Source organism: Macaca nemestrina, chromosome 5 (assembly GCF_043159975.1).
Source record: "Macaca nemestrina isolate mMacNem1 chromosome 5, mMacNem.hap1, whole genome shotgun sequence".
Lineage (NCBI taxonomy): Eukaryota > Metazoa > Chordata > Mammalia > Primates > Cercopithecidae > Macaca > Macaca nemestrina.
In genome coordinates, this window is record NC_092129.1 from 67,244,491 (window position 1) to 67,265,697 (window position 21,207).

Consider the following 21,207-nt stretch of genomic DNA (forward strand, 5'->3'; position numbering starts at 1 on the left):
CAGGCACCCGGCCCCAGGTGCTCAAATAGCTGAGGCAGCTGTGGCATCGAGCCCTTCCCTCCCAGGGGCTGGCCCTTTGCTCTCCTAGTCACAGCTGTCAGGAGCTGGTGGTCAGAACCCACGCCCCCATGGGAGCCGCTCTTCTGCCCTCCTTCTCTCTTAAAGTTTCCTCCAGGAGTTCCCTCAGTCCTCTTCGGGGTGTGTGTTGATGGGGTTATGGGGGATGCGTGGGAGAAGGCCTGCTTCGAGCCTCCAGGAGGAACTGCTTGTTGCTCTCTGGGTGCTCTCAGGCCCCTACTGCATGGAGGGCGTGGGGACCGCAGATGAAGGTTACTGAAAGACTGGTACATTTGGGGTTTATATTGTAGGATGGGTGATGGTGCATGAAAGGATCTCAGTGGGGAAGATTCCATCTGATCTTTTAGCAAGGTCATTTGGGTGGCAGGTTGGGCAAAGTTGGGCCATCGGGAGGCCGTAGATGGAAATGGTCGAGTTGTGATCCTGGGGCATGTGTGGTTGAGTTGTGATGAGTCGGAGGATCCTCAGGATCCTAATATCAGTTTATCATGCTGTATTTCAGGAACCTCACCTTAAGATATTCTGTTCTGGCTCCCTCTTCTTCCAAGACAGATTCTGGGTTTTTGTTTTGTGTTTGAGATGGAGTCTCACTCTGTCACCCAGGCTGAAGTACAGTGGTGGGATCTCAGCCCACTGCAACCACCGCCTCCTGATCTCAGGCAATTCTTGTGCTTCAGCCTCCCGAGTAGCTGGGATTACAGGTGTGTGCCACCATGCCCAGCTAATTTTTGTACTTTTAGTAGAGATGGGATTTCACCATGTTGGCCAGGCTGATCTCGAACTCCTGACCTCAGGTGATCTACCCGCCGGCTTGGCCTCCCAAAGTGCTGGGATTACAGGCGTGAGCCACCGCGCCCGGCCCAGGTTCTGTTTTCAGGCAGTTTCCTTTCCTGGAGGCAGTACAGCAGAGGCCAGGAAGCTGAGCGCCACGGTGTGTGTCCTTAGAGGGGCAGCAGCAGATTCCGTCTTGACCTTTGCTGTTTTTCTACTGAACACTTGACAGTAGATGACATTTTGAAGGGGGGGGGGTCTCCCACCTTGCCTGCTGTGTCAGTCCAGACTGTGGGCTCAGACAGACAAGACTGATTGTAGTGAAGGAGTGACTTTTGTCCAGACACATTCAAAGATCTTCCTGGCCTTCTTGTCTCCACACTGTGCTAGGAACTTTGAGGCCATCAGCTCAAACGCAGAACGTGTTATTGGTGGGGAAGCAAGGAGCTTTCTAAAGTGTCATTTTTTCCCGTTTCGGTTTCTCCTCTCCCTTGGTTCTGTAAAATCAGTGAATGCAGAAGTAGGGTAGAGATGATCCTTGATCTGCCTCAGGCCTCCTGACCAGGGTGTAGGTCTTTAGCAGAAAGGCTTTGGGAGAAATCCAACTCGCAAGCCCTGCTTGCATCTAAGCCTGCTTTGCAGTGTTAGGCGTGTGTTGCTATGGGCAGTGCACCAACGTTAAATAACTGAAGGGCTGGCTAGCAGTCTGTAAAATGGAAAATGTGTGTGTGGCTTTAGGTGATCTAAAAGTCGTATTTTCCTTGGTTGTCTTGGTAAAGTCATTTATTTAAACCAAAGAGCAGAATGTTGGGAGGTTAAAAAAAAAAAAAAAGAGCTGGAGGAGAGGTCTTTCTGAATGAGTGAATGGATAGAAGAAATGGCATAACTTACAAATGTACAAGGCATTTCTGTCATCCACCCTGTGTGTATTCAGGTGTGTATTTAGGAATCCATTGCTCTAAAGGAAGACTATAATGTGGAACAAAATCTTGCAGTGAGTATTACACTGTGAGAGATTTTTAGCACTTACTACATGCCAGGTGGACTACATGAGCCAGCTAAGGTCTAAGCGCCTCACACATGTTACTCCAGTAGTCCTCACTGAAGTAGGTGCTGTGATTATTCAGTGTTCCTCGGAGGTTAAGAGACGTACCTAAGGCCACTTAACCAGTACAAGGCTCAGTGGAGCTGGGGGGAAGCTCAGAATGAGCTCTAGAGCAATTACGTGGCACTTGCCTTGGGGAAGAAACAAGTGACATGTTTACTTATTTATGCAGGTGAATTTGTAACATGTACTCTTGCACCTGGATTTGGAATGCCTAGTGAATAATAAGTCTAATGAATAATATGAATATTAATGACCATAATAATGAATATTGATGAATACTCATGACTAATGAATAAAAAGATTTTCCACTTTTCTGAGGGTCTCCTGAGAGGTGCAGTGAGATCTGTCTCAGATTCTATTCTCTGCCAGTTCTTGAATTCTCAGGCTCCCATCAGAATCCCTGGGAGGGGTCCTGACATCTGTCTCTTTTATGAGCTTCCCAGGAGGTGGTGATGCAGGCCAGGGGCCACACTGGGCATTAGGAGCCTCTTCCTCACACAGTGCCTTTGCTGAAGGTGCTTCCCTGGTGTTTCCTCTCTTAGCCCTGCTAGGCAGGCAGAGAGATGGGTGTCGAAGACCCTGATGTTGGCACCAGACCGTCCCAGGTTGGAAAGCTGGCCTCTGTGCTTCTTAGTCCCAGGATTTGTGGGCAGTCGCTCAACTTCTTTGAGCTCCTGTTTACCCATCAATATAAGTGGGGAAAAAACAGGCCCCTGTCAGAGGGCTGCCCTGAGGAGTAGGAGATCCTGTAGGTGAAACAACCTGGCACTTGATGTTTCCCGCTTAAATACCGGCCTTTATTACAATAAACTCTGCATAGAGGGAGGTCTGATGGCTGTGGGCTTTTCCCGGGTGCACTGACCTGACTGCCTTTGTTTTTCTACCCCTTCAGGACGGTTCGCTGGGAAACATCGATGACCTGGCGCAGCAGTATGCAGATTATTACAACACCTGTTTCTCTGACGTGTGCGAGAGGATGGAGGAGCTGCGGAAACGGCGAGTTTCCCAGGACCTGGATGTGGTGAGTGGGAATCCTGAGAATATGCTTTTGTGAGCAGAGCTGCTCCAATTTGGGCTTCTCCTTGGTCCTTCTCCCAGTGCTAGCTGTTCCTGGGGTATCAATCTGTAGGCTACTGCACTAGTATGGGATAAAAAGTTCAGATCCCTAAAGGACTGACCCAGTTCTGCTGCGGATATCAAACTGAGTGAGTGTTGGCTGGAGCAATAGGATTGAACCTTTGCATTCATTAAAAGAATAGATTTTTATTTTTATTTTTATTTTTTTAACTTAAGGAAAAAGTATGTTTTTACTATTCACCAGTGTATACTACATTTTTTATTGACTCTAAGCCCAAAGGATGTCTAGGCTAATTATTCCCCCCTCTTCATTCCTTTTTTCTTTTCTTTTGGAAAGCAACATAAAATTTAAAGGAACAATGAATTGCCTGTAGTCTCTCACCTAGCAATAATCACATTGATGTTTTAGTAGGTATCCTTCCAATGTTTTTGTGGGCATTTAAAAATCAGCAAAACTAGTCCACTGCTAAAGACACTTTTTTTTTTTTTTTTTGAGATGGAGTTTCGCTTTTGTCCCCCAGGCTGGAGTGCAATGGTGCGATCTCAGCTCACCGCAACTTCCGCCTCCCGGGTTCAAGCGATTCTCCTGCCTCAGCCCCCCAAGTAGCTGGGATTACAGGCATGCACCACCACGGCCGGCTAATTTTGTGTTTTTAGTAGACACAGGGTTTCTACTTGTTGGTCAGGCTGGTCTCGAACTCCCAAACCCCTCCCAAAGTGCTGGGATTACAGGCGTGAGCCACCATGCCCGGCCTAAAGACACTATATATATATAAAAAATCATATTTTTAATATATATAAAATCAGTGAAACAATGCTGTATCTATATATTAAAAAAAATTTCTTCCTTTATTACTTAACATTGTATTGTAGCTCATATTCCCTGTCCTTGAAATTCCTTGTCATCACCATCTTTCATGGCTATGTTCTCCTCTCACTCAGGTGCATTGAAATAAATTTGGCTGTTTGTGAAAACCTTTATGTGTATAGTCAGTGGCACATTTGGCCTTGTATGTGATAAACAGTAACTAAGTAGTGTAGGTGCTATATATTTAATTTTTATGTATACTAGTAGTTCAAAATTGTATATTTGCTATAAAATATCATAAAAGCTTCTGCATTTCTCAGTGTAAATATCTTACTATTGGATTCACTTTAGTTCCGTGCCTTTCAAATAGTTTTGTTTCATTATGCCAACCTCAGGACCTCCTCAAGAAATGGGGTTGAAGCAGAGGAAAATGTTCAACCCTCTGTATCTCCTCATCCAGACCTGTTCCTTTTGAGCCATCTCAGATAGTGGGGGCTGCATGGATATGTTTTAACTAACAGAGTTCCTCAACCTTTAAAAAAATGTTTGAAAACTGAGCTGGGCACGGTGGCTCACGCCTGTGATCCCAGCACTTTGGGAGGCTGAGGCTGGTGGATCACCTGAGGTCGGGAGTTGGAGACCAGCCTGACCAACATGGAGAATCTCTACTAAAAAATATAAAATTAGCCAGGCGTGGTGGCACACGCCTCTAATCCCAGCTACTCAGCAGGCTGAGGCAGGAGAATCACTTGAACCTGCTGAGAGGCAGAGGTTGTGGTGAGCCAAGATCGCGCCATTGCACTCCAACCTGGGCAACAAGAGTGAAAGTCCGTTTCGGGGAAAAAAAAAAAAAAAAAAAAAATGAAAACTGCTGATTCAATTGAATCCTTATTTATCCTCCTTCTACCTCCTATTTGTCTACTTAGGGTAAGCACACACACAAATAATAATTAAGTAACTAATTTAGAACTAATTAAGAACAGAGAATTCTTTGTTAATAATTATTTTTATGTTATATACAAGGGTTCTGTGATTCCTCTCTTATAAGAGACCCAGCAAGGGGTTGGGTACCCCTGCTGTATATTCTGTAAGTGAACATAATCTGTTTCCACTGTGAGACTAGGATGTTCTTATGTACTGTTATTTACTTTCTTAACCACGTAAAGATTCCTTGGATCAGGAGTCACAATATATCATGACTGCCAAATATTAATTGATTCTCTTTCTTTTATGTTCACCAATTTAGTAGTTGCAGGGATGGGAGTTAAAGTTGACTGAGGCTGAGAAGTGTCATCCAGGGGCTGAAAGCCATCACCTCGGGAGCCTGACGCCTTGGCCCAGGTGGGCGGCAGCACTGTCAATGGCTTGTTTCCTTTAACTTTGCTCCTTGACATGTGTGAATGCTGGGGTTATTTCCTCCTTTGGAAAGTAACTTTATGTGTCAAAAGACTCCCACACTCTTAAAATTCATTAGGCTCTCCTGTTGGAGCATAGTTAATGAAAAAATACTTTCATTTTGGCAAGATTACCACAGGACAACATAAATATTGTATAATGCCCTGAATTCTTGAATGTTTCAATTTTTCTTCTTTTTTTTTTTTTGAGATGAGGTTTCGCTTCTGTTGCCTAGGCTGGAGTGCAATGACGTGATCTGGGCTCACCACCACCTCTCTCTGCCTCCCGGGTTTAAGTGATTCTCCTGCCTCAGCCTCCCGAGTAGCAGGGCTTACAGGCATCCACCACCATGCCCGGCTAATTTTTTTTTTTTTTTAGTAGAGATGGGGATTCTCCATGTTGGTCAGGCTGGTCTCGAACTCCTGACCTCAGGTGATCTACCCACCTTGGCCTCGCAAAGTGCTGGGGATTACAGGCGTGAGCCACCACGCCTGGCCAGAATGTTGTAACTCTTGCCTCTAATGATAGTCTGGTAGGACTCTGTGGCCTCCTTAGACATTTTACTGTGCTTGAGGAAATGATTGCTGTGAACTGGTGAAAGATGGACCACTGACACAACACTAAACTGCTCTTCTCAGGATTCTAGCTGGTTAGGAGTTGGGGTTACTATCATCATCCCATGGTGTTTGGGAACCTTGGAAGGCAGCTTCTAGGTAGGAGAGAAAGTCTGCCCATCGGTGGGATAAATAACCGCCTTCTCATTCAAACAGGTGGGGCTAATTTGGTGTGCTCTGTTCCAAAACCACAGAAGACAATGTGGGGGAAAAAAACACCACATGAGCTTAATTAGTTCCCATCAAAAGTACAAGAAGTTGGTGGTGGGTAAAGTTGATGGGAGCTGATTCAAGCCAGACTGGAAGCATGACTGTTCATTCTTTAAATTGTAGTTAGCGGCCGGACACGGTGGCTCACGCCTGTAATCCTAGCACTTTGGGAGGCTGAGGCGGGCGGATCATGAGGTCAGGAGATCGAGACCATCCTGGCTAACATGGTGAAACCTGGCTCTACTAAAAAATAGAAAAAATTAGCTGGGCGTGGTGGTAGGCGCCTGTAGTCCCAGCTACTCGGGAGGCTTAGGCAGGAGAATGGCGTGAACCCAGGAGGCGGAGCTTGCAGTGAGCCAGGATCCTGCCACTGTACTCCAGCCTGGGTGACAGAGTGAGACTCCATCTCAAAAAAAAAAAAAAAAAAAAAAAATTTGTAGTTAGCGAGTAAGACCCCAAATTGGCATATTCAGATTCTCTCTCTCTCTCTCTCTTTTTTTTTTTTTGAGACAGAGTTTTGGTCTTGTTGCCCAGGCTGGAGTGCAATGGCATGGTCTCAGCACACTGCAACCTCTGCTTCCTGGGTTTAAGCAATTCTCTTGCCTCAGCCTCCCAAGTTGCTGGGATTACAGGCTTGCACCACCATGCCCGACTAATTTTTGTATTTTTAGTAGAGATGGGGTTTTGCCATGTTGGCCAGGCTGGCCTCAAACTCCCGAACTCAGATAATCTGCCTGCCTTGGCCTCCCAAAGTGCTGGGATTACAGGCGTGAGTCACTGCATCCAGCCTTCAGATTCTCTTTCTATGAAATTCCAGACAAGTTGCAGTGGAAAAGGGAAATTCTAAAACTGGCAAGGATCGGGTTTAGGTGCTGGATGTTTCCTGTGTCACTCACATGGCTCCGAAGTCTAGATGTCCATGTTAGATGTGTTTTGAGGCTAGTCATCATTTAGGCTATGACACAACGCTATCGGCCTCCTGAAAGTTCCCTCTCACAGTGCTTAACACTTTTGACTCTTCCTGGGGACTCATTTCCTTGAAATGCTGTGACTTCCAGTCTGTCATGTTCCCTTTTATTGCATTAGAATTTTACATATATTTCTAATCTTTCAATTCTGCCTTCAGATAAGTAAACAATATGCTTTCCCTCCTGGCTGCTTGGTTGGAGCAACTTCAGGTCTGAGGACCTGCAGCTTAATTATTTCTTTCTTTCTTTCTTTTTTTTTTTTTTTTTTTGAGATGGAGTTCACTCTTGTTGCCCAGGCTGGGGTGCATTGGCACAATCTCGGCTCACTGTAACCTCCGCCTCCTGGGTTCAAGTGATTCTCTTGCATTAGCGTCCCAAATAGCTGGGATTACAGGTGTGTGCCACCACTCCTGGCTAATATTTTGTATTTAGTAGAGATGGGGTTTCACCATGTTGGTCAGGTTGGTCTCAAACTCCTGACCTCAGGTGATCTACGTGCCTCGGCCTCCCAAAGAGTTGGGATTATAGGCATGAGCCACTGCGACCAGTCAGTTTCTTTCTATGCTTGTCAGCAGCCCTGTCAAAGCTGAATGCAAGATGGCTTTGAGACAAAATAATGTTAAAAGCAGAAGAGGAAATATGCAGTAACATGTTAGAAGTCTCAGACATTTTATAGGGAAAAAGTAGCATTAGATTTGTTGTGTCTGCTCTAGAAAAAGTCATTTTAGAAGACAGCCTTGGGGACAGAAAATTTTGGGTGATGGGTTGACTTGGTTTATGGCTTTGTTTCATTCTAAATCTTCTGGGTGAATTTAGGAGATTGAAGAAATAGTCTACAGATAGAATACTTAGGCCGGGCGCGGTGGCTCAAGCCTGTAATCCCAGCACTTTGGGAGGCCGAGATGGGCGGATCACGAGGTTAGGAGATCGAGACCATCCTGGATAACACGGTGAAACCCCGTCTCTACTAAGAAATACAAAAAATAGCCGGGCGAGGTGGCAGCGCCTGTAGTCCCAGCTACTCGGGAGGCTGAGGCCAGAGAATGGCGTGAACCCAGGAGGCGGAACTTGCAGTGAGCTGAGATCCGGCCACTGCACTCCAGCCTGGGCGACAGAGCGAGACTCCGTCTCAAAAAAAAAAAAAAAAGAATACTTAGATATTTGTGTTTGACTTTAAAAAGTCAAAAAATGCGTTGTCCTTAAGAGCTAATTATGTATCAACTGGAGAACAAACAAAACAAAAGGGCACTCAGCCCACCGAGTTGCTTGACTTAACCCTGAAAAACAAAAGGTTTTGATAATTATGTTAGTAATTAACTTTCTGGACTAGATGTCAAGCTCTTTCTCTAGGATGTAATCACCTGGATCCTGACTGGAATAATGCATTTGATAAAGTGTCTTTGGGGCCAGTTAGTTTTGATGAAGACAACAGAGAGTACAGATGGGTAAAAATTCAACAATATAAACAGATATTATGATTCACATTTATAACTATGGTGAGAGTTTTTATTTAGCACCAAATGGGCCCTACAGGAATGATGTGTTTGGACCACAGCCTTTCCCTCTGCTGGGGATTGGGACATTAGTGCTTGTGAACAGCAGGGAAGTTGCCCATATCTCTCCACATTTGGCACAATCCCTGGGCACCATGTGTTTTTTTGGCTGGGAGAAGCTGCAATCAGAAATGCTAGTAGCTTTCCAAGTCCATAATGGCCCAACTCGAATGATGCTAAGTCTGACATCTGTCAAAGTGACACCGTGGTCAGGAAAGGAACACACTCAAGGTGGCGTCTGTTACTGGCAGTATCAGCTTCCTCAGCATCTTTGAGGTGGAATCTGTGTGAGTATTGGCAGAAAACAAGTTTGTGCAGTTGTTGATGTGGCATGGAGCTGAGAGAAGTCCCTACCTCCAGCAGCACTCTGTTGATGACATACTCATCAGCAGCTGAAACCTGGCCCAGCTTCTGTGCCACTTTGTTGTCATGACTGTGTGAATACAAGGAAAAAGGAGCCCAGGTGGAGATGCACTGAGGTCTTTAAGGACCGGGAATGTCAATAAAAACATTGCATATTATAACTGTGAAAGGTCATAGCAGAACTATTGCTGGCTGGGTGCAGTGGCTCACACCTGTAATCCCAGCACTTTGGGAGGCCAAGGCGGGCAGATCACTTGAGGTCAGGAGTTCAAGACCAACCTGGCTAACATGGTGAAACCCCATCTCTACCAAAAATACAAAGTTACCCAGGTGTGGTGGTGTGCACCTATAATCCCAGCTACTTGGGAGGCTGAGAAAGGAGAATCGCTTAAACCTGGGAGGTGAGATTGCAGTGAGCCGAGATCATGCCAGTTTACTCTAGCCTGGGTGCCACAGTGAGACTGCATCTCAAAAAAAAAAAAAAAAAAAAGAAAGAAAGAAAGAAAGAGAACCATTGTTAATGGTGTAAGAATGACTTATCATTCCTTGCAATTTTAATAACTTAAACCTTCCAAATATAGTTCTGGATCAAGACAGAGGCAATAAGAATAGTGTCCATTGTGACTGGTGCTAATTGTCAGAGCCTCCTTTGGCTGTACCACCCCCTCTCCAAGCTGGAGCAAGAGTCCTTACCTGGGCTTGTTGCAGTGAGCAAGAGGGTGTAAGAAACACTGATGGAAAGAGGTTGAGGGAGTCACAGACTTGGTTCAAATTCTGGCTGTTTTACTTACCTGGCCCTGGCCTCTGTTTCCCAATTTATAAAATGTGGGTAAAGTTATTAGAGGCATAAATGAAAAAAATTGTTTCATCATAAGTGACTGTAACTGTTGATTTCTTTCCCTTCCTTTCTATTCTGAGTTGAAAAATCCCCACAGTAATGCTGAAGAGTATCCATTACTTGTACTTCATTAATATTTATTCAAGTGAGTACAGGGATTTTTTTATAGCTTTTTATGTTGGAAATGTGAACATCTATAAAGATCACAATATCGTGAACATCCTGTGCCTGTTACCCACATCCACAGCTAGCAGCATCCTGCCATCGTTTCATCTTCACACCCCACTCACACTTAATTTTTTTTTTTTTTTTTTTTTTGAAGGCAGAGTCTCACTCTGTCGCCCAGACTGGAGTGCAGTGGCCGGATCTCAGCTCACTGCAAGCTCCGCCTCCCGGGTTCACGCCGTTCTCCTGCCTCAGCCTTGTGAGTAGCTGGGACTACAGGCGCCCGCCACCTCACCCGGCTAGTTTTTTGTATTTTTTTAGTAGAGACGGGGTTTCACCAGGTTAGCCAGGATGGTTTCGATCTCCTGACCTCGTGTTCCGCCCGTCTCAGCCTCCCAAAGTGCTGGGATTACAGGCTTGAGCCACCGCGCCCGGCTGATTACTATGTTTTTTAAAAGTTTGTTTTGGCCGGGCATGGTGGCTCATGCCTATAATCCCTGCACTTTGGGAGGCTGAGGCAGGTGGATCACCTGAGGTCAGGAGTTTGAAACCAGCTTGTCCAAACATAGAGACATGGTGAAACCCTGTCTCTGCTAAAAATGCAAAAAAAAAATTAGCCAGGTGTAGTGGCGGGCACCTGTAGTCCCAGCTACTCAGGAGGCTGAGGCAGGAGAATCACTTGAACCCTGGAGGTGGAGGTTGCAGTGGGCCGAGATCGCACCACTGCACTCCAGCCTGGGTGACAGAGTGAGATTCCATCTCAAAAAAAAAAAAGTTTGTTTTGAGGTATAACTTATATACATCTAAATGCACAAATGTCAGTTGTATAACTTCATCAAATGAATATACCCACCTCACCCACAGCCCAGCATGATAGAGAACACATCCAACACCTTCAAAGTTGCTTCCTGTCCCTTCCAGTGGGTCCTGCCTGGTTTGAGAGCAGGGACTTTTGTCGGTCTATTTTGGTCACTACTATACCCTTGCATAGAGAACAGTGCATAGCACATAATAGGTGCCCAATAAGTATTTGTTGAATTTGTTCATGTGTGTAAATATTCAACTGAGCATTTAAATATATTTGAAATATTTAATGAGCATTGAGTCTGTTATTTGGGATTTTGCCTTTCCGGAATCACAGACGAAATATGTATTCCCTGCCCACAAAGAGGCCACAGTTTAGTAGGGGTGTGAGGCAAGTAACATACTCTTACCGTGCTGTGCAGGAGTACAGAAGAGGGTCCCTGACGACTCCTTAGAGGAAGTGATAACCCAGGCTTCCCAATCAGAAGGCACAGGAAGGACTGACCTGGTTGAGGGAGGTGTGGACCGTGGGGAGTAACTTCAGGGAGAGGCCACAGTTTCAGCCAAGGTCAAAAATGGAGGGGTAAATGTGGCTAGAAACTATGGCATAAACGATGTGAGGGGAAAAAAGAGGCAGGCTGTTCTTTCAGAGGTCCTTGGATTATTAATGATATAAAAGATAAAGTAGAATATTACGATTCATTACTATTCACAGGGAGAAAGAGAATAAATGGCCATTTCGCAATCGTTGACCGCTGGGCCAAGGTGAACTTGTTGCTTTTCATGTGGCTTCACGCAGACATGTGCACATAGTCTGGTCTGTGTGGGTTTTTGTTTGGTTTCATTGACTGCTCTTCTTTTGTTATTTGCTACAGGCAGCAAAGCATGTGGGAAACAGGTTTCCTGTTGTACATTTGAGCTTCCTGAATATTCAAGAAAATGATCAGGAAAGTGAGATTCTGCCCAGCTCAGTCTATAAGGTCACCATTGTTTTTAGGGAACACAGGTCTGCCCCCAGAGCATAGAAACACAGAAGACTTATGTCGTCCCTGAATTCTTATGCTCATCCCCATAGGATAAGAATGAGAACTGTGCCTCACATGCCTTACACTATCCTGAGTTATCCTGCTGAAGCCCTGTGGTTTCTCTAAATGGCATTTGTTTTTGTTCTGTTTCCTTTTGTCTTCACTTACATTATTTGCTAGCTTTGGGCTACAGTTGATTTGAAGACTGTGATCAGTATCTGTGGGCATTAGATGGTGAGTCTGAACTCCATTCTGCTGTGGGATTCACACACTTGATGTCAAATACACTGAGGCATTATATCTTAAGCCAGATGGTAATACAGTTCTGTGCTCTGGCCTCTCTCAGACAAAGTCACATTTGTAATCCAATGCCCAGTTCCAATTTAGTCAGCATTTTTTGTACATGGCACTATGTGAACGTGGACATCAACAGATCTCTTGGTGCCAGATTTGATCTTGGCATTCTATACCTTTGGTAATTAAGAAGATTTTTTTTTTTATTAACCCTGCAGTCAGTTCAGGTGTTTCCATCCTTACACTTAGGCACTAGACACCTTTGCAGACTGTGCACTTGTGGAAACCGCTGGGTTGGCTGTGTTGTGCATAATATGACAGTCTAAGAATAGAGAGGGCTTTAGATTTTTCAAATGTGCATCAACAATTTCAGCTTCTTCTTTTTTTTTTTTTTTTTTTTTTTTTTGAGTTTCACTCTTGTCCACCAGGCTGGGGTTCAATGGCGTGATCTCGGCTCACTGGAACCTCCACCTCCTGGATTCAAGTGATTCTCCTGCCTCAGTCTCCCAAGTAGTTGGGATTACAGGTGCCCGCCACCACACCTGGCTAATTTTTGTATTTTTAGTAGAGATGAGGTTTCACCATGTTGGCCAGGCTGGTCTCAAACTCCTGACCTCAGGTGAGCCACCCGCCTCAACCTCCCAAAGTGCTGGGATTACAGAGTTTCAGCTTCTTTTTCTCTTGCTCCTGAGCATTTAGAAATGGTTTTTGTTTGCTTGCTTTAATGAAAGGTAGTATGCCTGGGGGATTAAAAACCAAACTACCGCCAGGCGCGGTGGCTCACGCCTGTAATCCCAGCACTTTGGGAGGCCGAGGCGGGCGGATCACAAGGTCAGGAGATCGAGACCACAGTGAAACCCCGTCTCTATTAAAAATACAAAAAATTAGCCGGGCACGGTGGCGGGTACCTGTAGTCCCAGCTACTCAGGAGGCTGAGGCAGGAGAATGGCGTGAACCCGAGAAGCGGAGCTTGCAGCGAGCCGAGATCGTGCCACTGCACTCCAACCTGGGCGACAGAGCGAGACTCCGTCTCAAAAAAAAAAACAAAACAAAAAAAAAAAAAAACCAAACTACCATACTACTTAAATACTAGTACTTGCCAAAAAGGAAAAAGTCTGAGCTTTGTTGTTTCCATTTGCGTACAACAGACAGCGTTCCTAAATGTTAAGGAAATTGACACTAATTGGAGAGAAGAGTTAGGAACTCACCTAAAAGTGGCCACTTTGATGGCAGAACCTAGCAGGTAGCCAGGACTTGGCCAGGGCTTGGGAGGGAAAGGAGCATCTCTGTTTTTGGAGTCAGGACCATTCAAAGGGTGAATGAAGCCCAAGCCAGGTGACATTTTGGAGCCTGGAATTTTAAAACCAGGTTGCCAAAATTGTAGTGTGATCTCAGTCTTTACATTTAACAATTATATACATTTTTAACACAGAAGATTACAATGTAATTTAGGCTAATCAGAAGCTAATTATAGGCTATTTAAAAATGTTAATTTGTAGCACACTAAAGGCAGTATGGTCTTGAGGTGAGACAAAATGTAAAGGAGTGCAGTGAATGTTTGCTTATTTCCAGACCCTCAGAGTGGGTTTTTGTAGCTGTATCTATGTCATTTAGCGATGATGTCAACAGTCTACATTTGAGACTGTAGGACTGACTGAGTGGTCCAAGCCAAGTGGCCCATCTATTCTGCAGAACCCTGCATGGGGCCTGAGGCAGGTTGGCATCTGGAATGGAATTAGGCAGACACCTGTAGGGTCCAGCCTGGAAGTCAGCTGGGGCAGGGCCCTGAGCCTATGCTGGTGTCGTCATGCACTACACCTGACATTGTCCTCCTGACGCACGCAGTCCATATTTTAGACTGATCTCTCACCAAAGCTCCTGTGCACCGAAATGACTAACAGTAGAAAGAACTGAGCTCTGGGCAGGGCATGGTGGCTCATGCCTGTAATCCCAGCACTTTGGAGGGCCGAGGCACGTGGATCCTTTGAGCCTAGGAGTTTGAGACCAGCTTAGGCAACATGGCAAAACCCTCTGTCTCTACAAAAATAATACAAAAATTAACAGGGCGTGGTGGCACATGCCTATTGTCCCGGCCACTGGGAAGGCTGAAGTGGGAGGATCACTTAAACCCGGGAAGTTGAGGCTGCAGTAAGCCATGATAGCACCACTACACTGCAGCCTGGGTGACAGAGTGAGACTGTCTGGGGAAAAAAAAAAAAAAAAAGAATTGAGCTCTGAGCTCTGGATCATCATGTACATCAGTGGGAGGTTTCTCTCTCTCCCTCTCATTAGAAGACCATTGCCCCCATTCCAGCAGTTTGTTTGCATTTGGGATTGTCTTTTCTTTCAGTTTGGAAGTTTTAAGAATTTTAAGTTGAAGAAAACAAGATGGCAAAATGTTGAGCAAATTTGTTTGGTGCTGGCCAGGTGTGATGGCTCATGACTGTAATCCTAGTCATGAGCTATCAGCCTTTGGGAGGCCAAGCCTGGTGGATCGCTTGAGCTTGGGAGTTTGAGACTGGCCTGGGCAACATGGCAAAATCCCACCTCTACCAGAAACACCCAAAAAACGAAAATGAGTTGGGAATGGTGGTGCATGCCTGTAGTCACAGCTACTTTGGAGGTTGAACCTAGGAGGCAGAGGTTGCAGTGAGCTGAGATTGCGCCACTGCAATCCAACCTGGACAACAGAGTGAGACCCTATCTCAAAAAAAAAAAAAAAAAAAAATTGATGCGGTCACATCAGTTATCCTGACTTTTCAGCTATTCAGTATCAGGAAGGACACAAACCAGCTCATGGAGTAACTTTGGAAAATACATCTCAATATACCCCAGCACACAGCTCATGCCTTTCCTTTAGTGTTTCACTGCACTTCTCAAAAAAGAAAATTGGGTTGTTGCTTTTTTTTCTCCCTTGATATGTCCATCTGTGTATTAGAAATGGAGGCTTAATTTACCAACTCTAGAATGGTATTAAGAAGCTAGGTTCATGAGTAAGCCACTGCTCCTGTCTCTGGCCATTCTGAGACCTGTGCATAAGTAATTTATGTATAAAGAATAGTTTGAGAGACTGGAGCAATTATTTGGAATATGAAGATGTTCTAAATTTGTGCTACCAGCAATGCCATCCATCTCATGGGCCCCAGCAGAAGCTGATGAAACTTAATGAAAAATAAATCAAGAGCAAGTCCAAACTAAATTGGAAGCATATCATGAATATTCGTGAACATCTGGATGTGTGTGGGGGGGTGTCTGTTAGTTTTTTAATGTGTGTGACAGCAGAGACATGATTTCTTAACAAAGATGCCAAAAGGAAGACCGATTTTCATCTGTGATTTCAAAGGATAATTTGTGTTTGTATGTCTATGTCCCTTCTCCTTAGGGTGTGGGTTTCTTTTCTCCAAGATATTCCTTTGATGTCTTTCATCTTTCGGGATCTGCTTGGGTATTTTATCTGCATTCTTCGTTGGAATCAGTCACTTGATTCATGAAGATTAAACGTTTCCTTCTAAAGGAGAATTTTAACTTAAGGAAAGTTTTACTATTTAATATTTTTGATGAATCTTTTCAATGCCAGTGATGTGATAATTATCAATTAAGCTATTATGCCTCATTGATCATCAGTTTCACTTCACACGTCTAAACCTCAGGGTACTTTATCTGCCTTGCTACCTAAAGTACTGCCAAGAACTAAAGAGGAAAAAACAAAGTATGGGAAGGTGGAAATAACAACCATGCTGATAATTATCACAAAAATGACCTTTTTTTTTTTTTTTTTTTTTTTTTTTTTCTTTTTTTTTAAAAGACAGAGTCTTGCTCTGTCACCCAGGCTGGAGTGCAGTGGTGCGATCTCAGCTCACTGCAACCTCTGCCTCCTGGGTTTAAGCAATTCTCCTGCCTCAGCCTCCCAAGTAGCTTGGATTACAGGCGTGTACCACCATGCCCAGCTTTTTTTGTGTTTTTAGTAGAGACAGGGTTTTGTCATTTTGGCTAGGCCGGTCTCAAACATCTGACCTCAAATGATCTGCCTGCCTTGGTCTCCCAAAGTGCTGGGATTACAGGGGTGAGCCACTGCGCCCAGCCAAAAATGACATTTTTTAAAAGCACATTAGAGTTGACGAGACAGCTACATCTATTACCCTGTTTAGTTGTTGTAATAACCCTGAGGTGGATATTAGTTATCTAATGTTTAGGTTGGGAAGAGGCAGAAACCAGTGTTGTGAAAGTACCACCTGGTGGGGAAGAACCAAGCTGCACCACACCAGCCTGTACCCCACTGAGGTGTGGGGAAGACCCAGGCTGTGCCACACACCAGCCTGGACCCCACTGAGAGGTGCCACAGTTCCAAGACTGAGCAGTGGGGAAGACGATGCCCTCTTCGTCCAGTTGTTGTGTAGGCTAAATAAGATAACGTTCATATATATAGTACTTGGTGTAGTTCCTGGGTCCATGCTAGAGCTCAATGAATACTTATCATAGATATTATTATTTATAGTAGAGATATTCATTATAAAGTTAGCACTTGTTAAAAGTTGAACAGCTAGTGAGTATCAGAGATGAGATTTGAAACCAGGAGGCCAATGCCAGATCTTCCCCGGCTACTCCCTAACCTTGCATTTTCTTCTTTAGACTCTTCTCAGAGCCTTCTGGAAGAATCAGTTTGTGTTGATTGATTTACAGATTAGTTTATGTCCTTGGGTAATATAATATCAAAATGCAATATTATAAAGCATGATACAATATAGAATATTAATATAAGAATATATATATATATTTTAATAGATGGGGTCTCACTATGTTGCCTGGTCTGGCCTCGTACTCTTGGCCTCAAGTGATCCTCCCACCTAGGCCTCCCAAAGTGCTGGGATTACAGGCGTGAGCCGCTGTGCCCAGCCAAAAGTAATTTTTGCTATACAATTACAACATACATTCATTATTAAAAAACTGAATAAAAATTCCGAAGTAGAAGTGTAATGTCTCTTAATACCCAGTTCCCAAAGATAACAATTGTTAACAGCTGGGTTTTTGTTTTGTTTTGTTTTGAGACAAAGTTTTGCCCTTGTTGCCTAGGCCGGAGTGCAATGGCTCAATCTCAGCTCACTGCAACCTCTTCCTCCAGGCTTCAAACGATTCTCCCTGCCTCAGCCTCCTAAGTAGCTGAGATTACAAGTGCCTGCCACCACACCCAGCTGATTTTTATATTTTTAGTAGAGATGGGGTTTCGCTATGTTGGCCAGGCTGGTCTTGAACTCCTGATCACAGGTGATCCACCTGCCTTGACCTCCGAAAGTGCTGGGATTATAGGCATGAGCCACCACACCCTGCCTTCCCATAGGGATTTTAAAAGCTGTGATATAATTCATATACCATAATATTCACCCTTTTAAGTGTACAATTCAGTGATTTTTAGTACCTTTATTCCTAATTCCAAAATTCCATAGTACTTTGAATGCTATGTTTCACCTTTCTCTAGTGAGTATGTTGTCCATTACTGTATCTCTGGGCCAGAACAATCCCCTGAATATAGTAGGTGAGGAATAGATTTTCATGGGATGAATGAATGACAATAGCTGTGCATTCTGGAGATATTTGCATTCCTAGACTCATAAAGTGAGGCTTTCTTATTACACTCTTGGGTTTTAAAAATAAGCATAAATATTTAATAAGAAAAATCTTTTAGGCAAGAAAGTTTTGAAAGTCTAATTCTGGAAAAGAAATGCCTTTATTACAGAATGAACCTGCTGGCTAATAAAAACATAAAGTATGTTAACAAGTTCAGATTTCTCATTAGAGGAGGAAAGGCTTCCAATTAAAGTGTGTTTGATAAGACAACAGTCATTCATGCTGTAAAGTTTGCTTATGTAAACCTATTTTTAAAATATGGTTCTAAGGGATAGGCTGTTTTCTTAAAATGGGTATGCAAATGTAAATGTCTGAGATCCACTGAGGATTAACTACATAAAAACCAGTACAATAGAAAAAAAAATATGTGCTTGGCACTTCAGTGCTTTCCAAACTGACTTACCACCCACCCGCAGCCCAGCCCAGCCCTGCTCTGCCCCAACCCCCACCACCTGCCCCACCCCCAGCCCAGCACCATCAGCCTCCTACACCCTCACCCCTGTCCCAGTTCCATCCCAGCCCTATTGTACCCTCATCCCAACCCCAGCTCCACCCCCCCCACCTGCCCCCCAAGCCCAGCCCCACCGTTCCCCACTCCCAGCCCATGCCCCACCCCAGCCTCCCCACCATCCCAGTCCCCGGCCCCCCTCCAACACCCCACCCCCAGCCCTAGCCCAGGCTGTGGTTGCTGGTGCCTTCTGCCTGGTTGGCCTTTCTGTTCATCTGATAGGGAACCGTCCGAGACGACAGAACTTTTGTGTTTTTGTTTAACATAGCTGAGTGTATTGTACAGTCTCAAAGAGCTGCAGAATAGCAGAGAGGAAAAAATAATGCAGTGTTGGAGGTGGAGTGGAACCAAGCTAGCTCATCACAGTCTAGGAAGAGATTGTTGATTCTGCCCACAGGGCGGCTTGACTGAAAGCTTGCAGAACTTCCTGCTCAAACCGGAGCTGCTGCCTTCTGCCTCTTGCCTCTGCTTCCCTCTTCCTTTTCCTCTTCCTACTCCACACCCTGGACATGGGGTGATTCTGTGCCTTTCTTAGGCCTGACTGTCTCCCACCTCTGCCCACCTAGGCGTCCCCTCCTGCCTGTGATCACCTCTGTGTGCGTGTATGTGTGTGCCAGTGAGAATATTAGCAAATAATAGTTGCCAGGAGAAGTGGATAAGAGAGAGAAGGAGGAGCAGGAAGAAAGGAAGATAGAAAGCTCCCCTCCGACCCTTTACCCTTCTGCTTCCCACCTTGACTAGGGGAGTTTTGTTGAAAGGCACAGAGGAAAACAGAAAGTTCTGCCCTGTTCCCACTGCATTCTACTCCAGGCTCAGGCTAGCAGGGCTGAGAATGAAGATACCAAGGAACTACCCTGGCAGCCTGCTCCTTCTCCCTTTCCATCTGTTCCTCCGCACAGCCCCTTCTCACTCCTGCGAGCCTTCTTCCTTGCTCCCTCTGGCTTTTGTTCCCTCCTCATATTGCCTGGCTCTCCATCCACCTAGAGCCCATCCTCACTCCTGGGTCCTCACCGCCTCTACCGCCCAGATGAAAATGGCCACCAGGAACGACTCTAGGCTGAGGCTGTATGCGCTCACTCTTTCCCTCTGTGGAGTGGATTCATCTTAGAAACCCCAGCTGGACCCCTGACTCCATTTTCCCATAGAAACTTGTTATGCCTGGTAGGTAAGTTCTGTACTTCTGTATCCCAGCACATCATGAGAAAAGCTGCACTTACTGGTTTGACCTGGGAATGTGTCTTTTGCTAACTGTAAAGTGCAATTTGTTACTTAGAAAAAAAAAATCAGAAATCGACAATGTAATCTTAGGACTCCAATTCTTGTGCTGGAAGTGGCCTCCATGGTAAAAGAAAACTTAGAGACATTTTCTGCAGGCAGAAATGTGCCCTGTGCCTATGCCACCCTGATTTCAGAATGGGGCAGGGCAGGGCAGGGCTGTAGAACAGGTCAGATGGGCATTCCTCTCATTGCTGGGTGCCAGTCACCTGCCCAGACCCCAGGAGATGACAACTTTGAACATAAGCCAGCATTTTAGTCAGATTTGAATTTATTCAGCAATCTGCTTGTTTTTGTTTTTGCTTGTTTGTTTTGGCTGGTCATAGGAACCTCAAAGAATACCTCCAAAGGACTTCATGTGGGAGCCCAGTGTGAACGTTGTTGATACGAGTGAAATCTATTTCTGAGCCGCAAGATATAAAAAAAAAAAGAAGTCATAGATAAAAGCAGTTGACATATGTTTAATGTTATTTTAATCTGTTGCATTATGTGAAATAGTGTTACAGTTTGCATACAGATTCCTAATTGCCAGTGTTCAAACTTAGAACAGCGTCCTCTCCATCAGCACCCAGCAGAAAAGGCAGCCAGCATATGCCTATCACCTTCTACAACAGCTTGTGGGGAATCATGGAGCGTAGATGCTAAATACTGGGCTTGGGGATCCAGGTAAACAAGAAAGGGTCTGGCCCCAAAGGACAGGTGGAGCAAGGTGCCAAGTCCAAGGATGACAGTGAAGGCAGGGAGGAGCAGAGAGAATCAGGTGCTCCAAGGGAGGAGCAGAGAGAATCAGGCTCTCCAAGGGTCTAGGAAGGCCTTGTCCATGGCAGAAGTGGTATAGAGGAGTGTGGAACTTTTTAAGTTGAGTTTATCTTTTAATCTTTTTTTTAAAACAAGTTTTAAAAAAATTGTTTTAAAAACAAGTTTTAAAAAAATTGTTTTAAAAACTTATAGTAAAATATATATAACGTAAAATTTACCATCCTAACTGATTTTGAGTTGCAGTTCAGTGACAGTATAATCACATGTTGTTCCACCATCACCACCAACCATCCACAGAACTCTTTCCGTCCTGCAAAGCTGAAACCCTGTACCTTTTAAACAGCTCCCTATTTCCCCTCCTCACATCTCCTGGCAGCCACCATTCTACTTTTGTCTCTATGAATTTGACCATTTGCAATACCTCCTATAAGTGGAACTATACAGTATTTGTCCTTTTGTGACTGTTTTTTTTCACTTAGCATTAATGCCCTCAGCATGCATCTGTCTTGTAGCGGGTATCAGAGTTTTCTTCCCTTTTGAGGCTGAATAGTATTTCCTTGTCTCACAGACCACATTTTGTTTATTCATCCACCAGCAGCCAGCTGGGTTGCTTCCATCATTTTTCTGTTGTGAGTAATGCTGCTATGAACTTGAGTGTACAAATATCTCTTCAAATCCCTGCTTTCATTTCTTTTGGGAATATGCCTAGAGGTGGAACTGCTGGGTGATCTGGCAGTTCTACTTTTAATTTTTTTGTTTTTGTTTTTGTTTTGAGACGGAGTCTTGCTCTGTCACTCCGACTGGAGTGCAGTGGTGCAATCTTGGCTCACTGCAACCTCTGCTGCCTGGGTTGAAGCCATTCTCTTGTCTCAGCCTCCCAAGTAGCTGGGACTACAGGCGTGCACCACCACACCCGGCTAATTTTTGTATTTTTGGTAGAGATGGGGTTTCACCATATTGACCAGGCTGGTC

The 21,207-nt window shown here is 44.7% G+C and overlaps 1 protein-coding gene across 8 annotated transcripts in view; it reads left to right on the forward strand.

The window, feature by feature from the left end:
* The window catches only part of LOC105488993 (SAM and SH3 domain containing 1), a 350,928-nt gene that overhangs the window by 184,200 nt on the left and 145,521 nt on the right, over positions 1-21,207 (forward strand). For 7 of the 8 annotated variants that reach the window (XM_071096570.1, XM_024795158.2, XM_024795154.2 and 4 more), the window contains exon 2: positions 2,850-2,978. In XM_071096570.1, coding sequence (XP_070952671.1) covers positions 2,872-2,978 — 107 coding nt within the window. In that variant the 5' untranslated portion in view covers positions 2,850-2,871. Of the gene's footprint in view, positions 1-2,849; positions 2,979-5,132; positions 5,184-21,207 lie in introns of those variants that run through there. The other variant, XM_071096571.1, reaches the window with a different exon arrangement.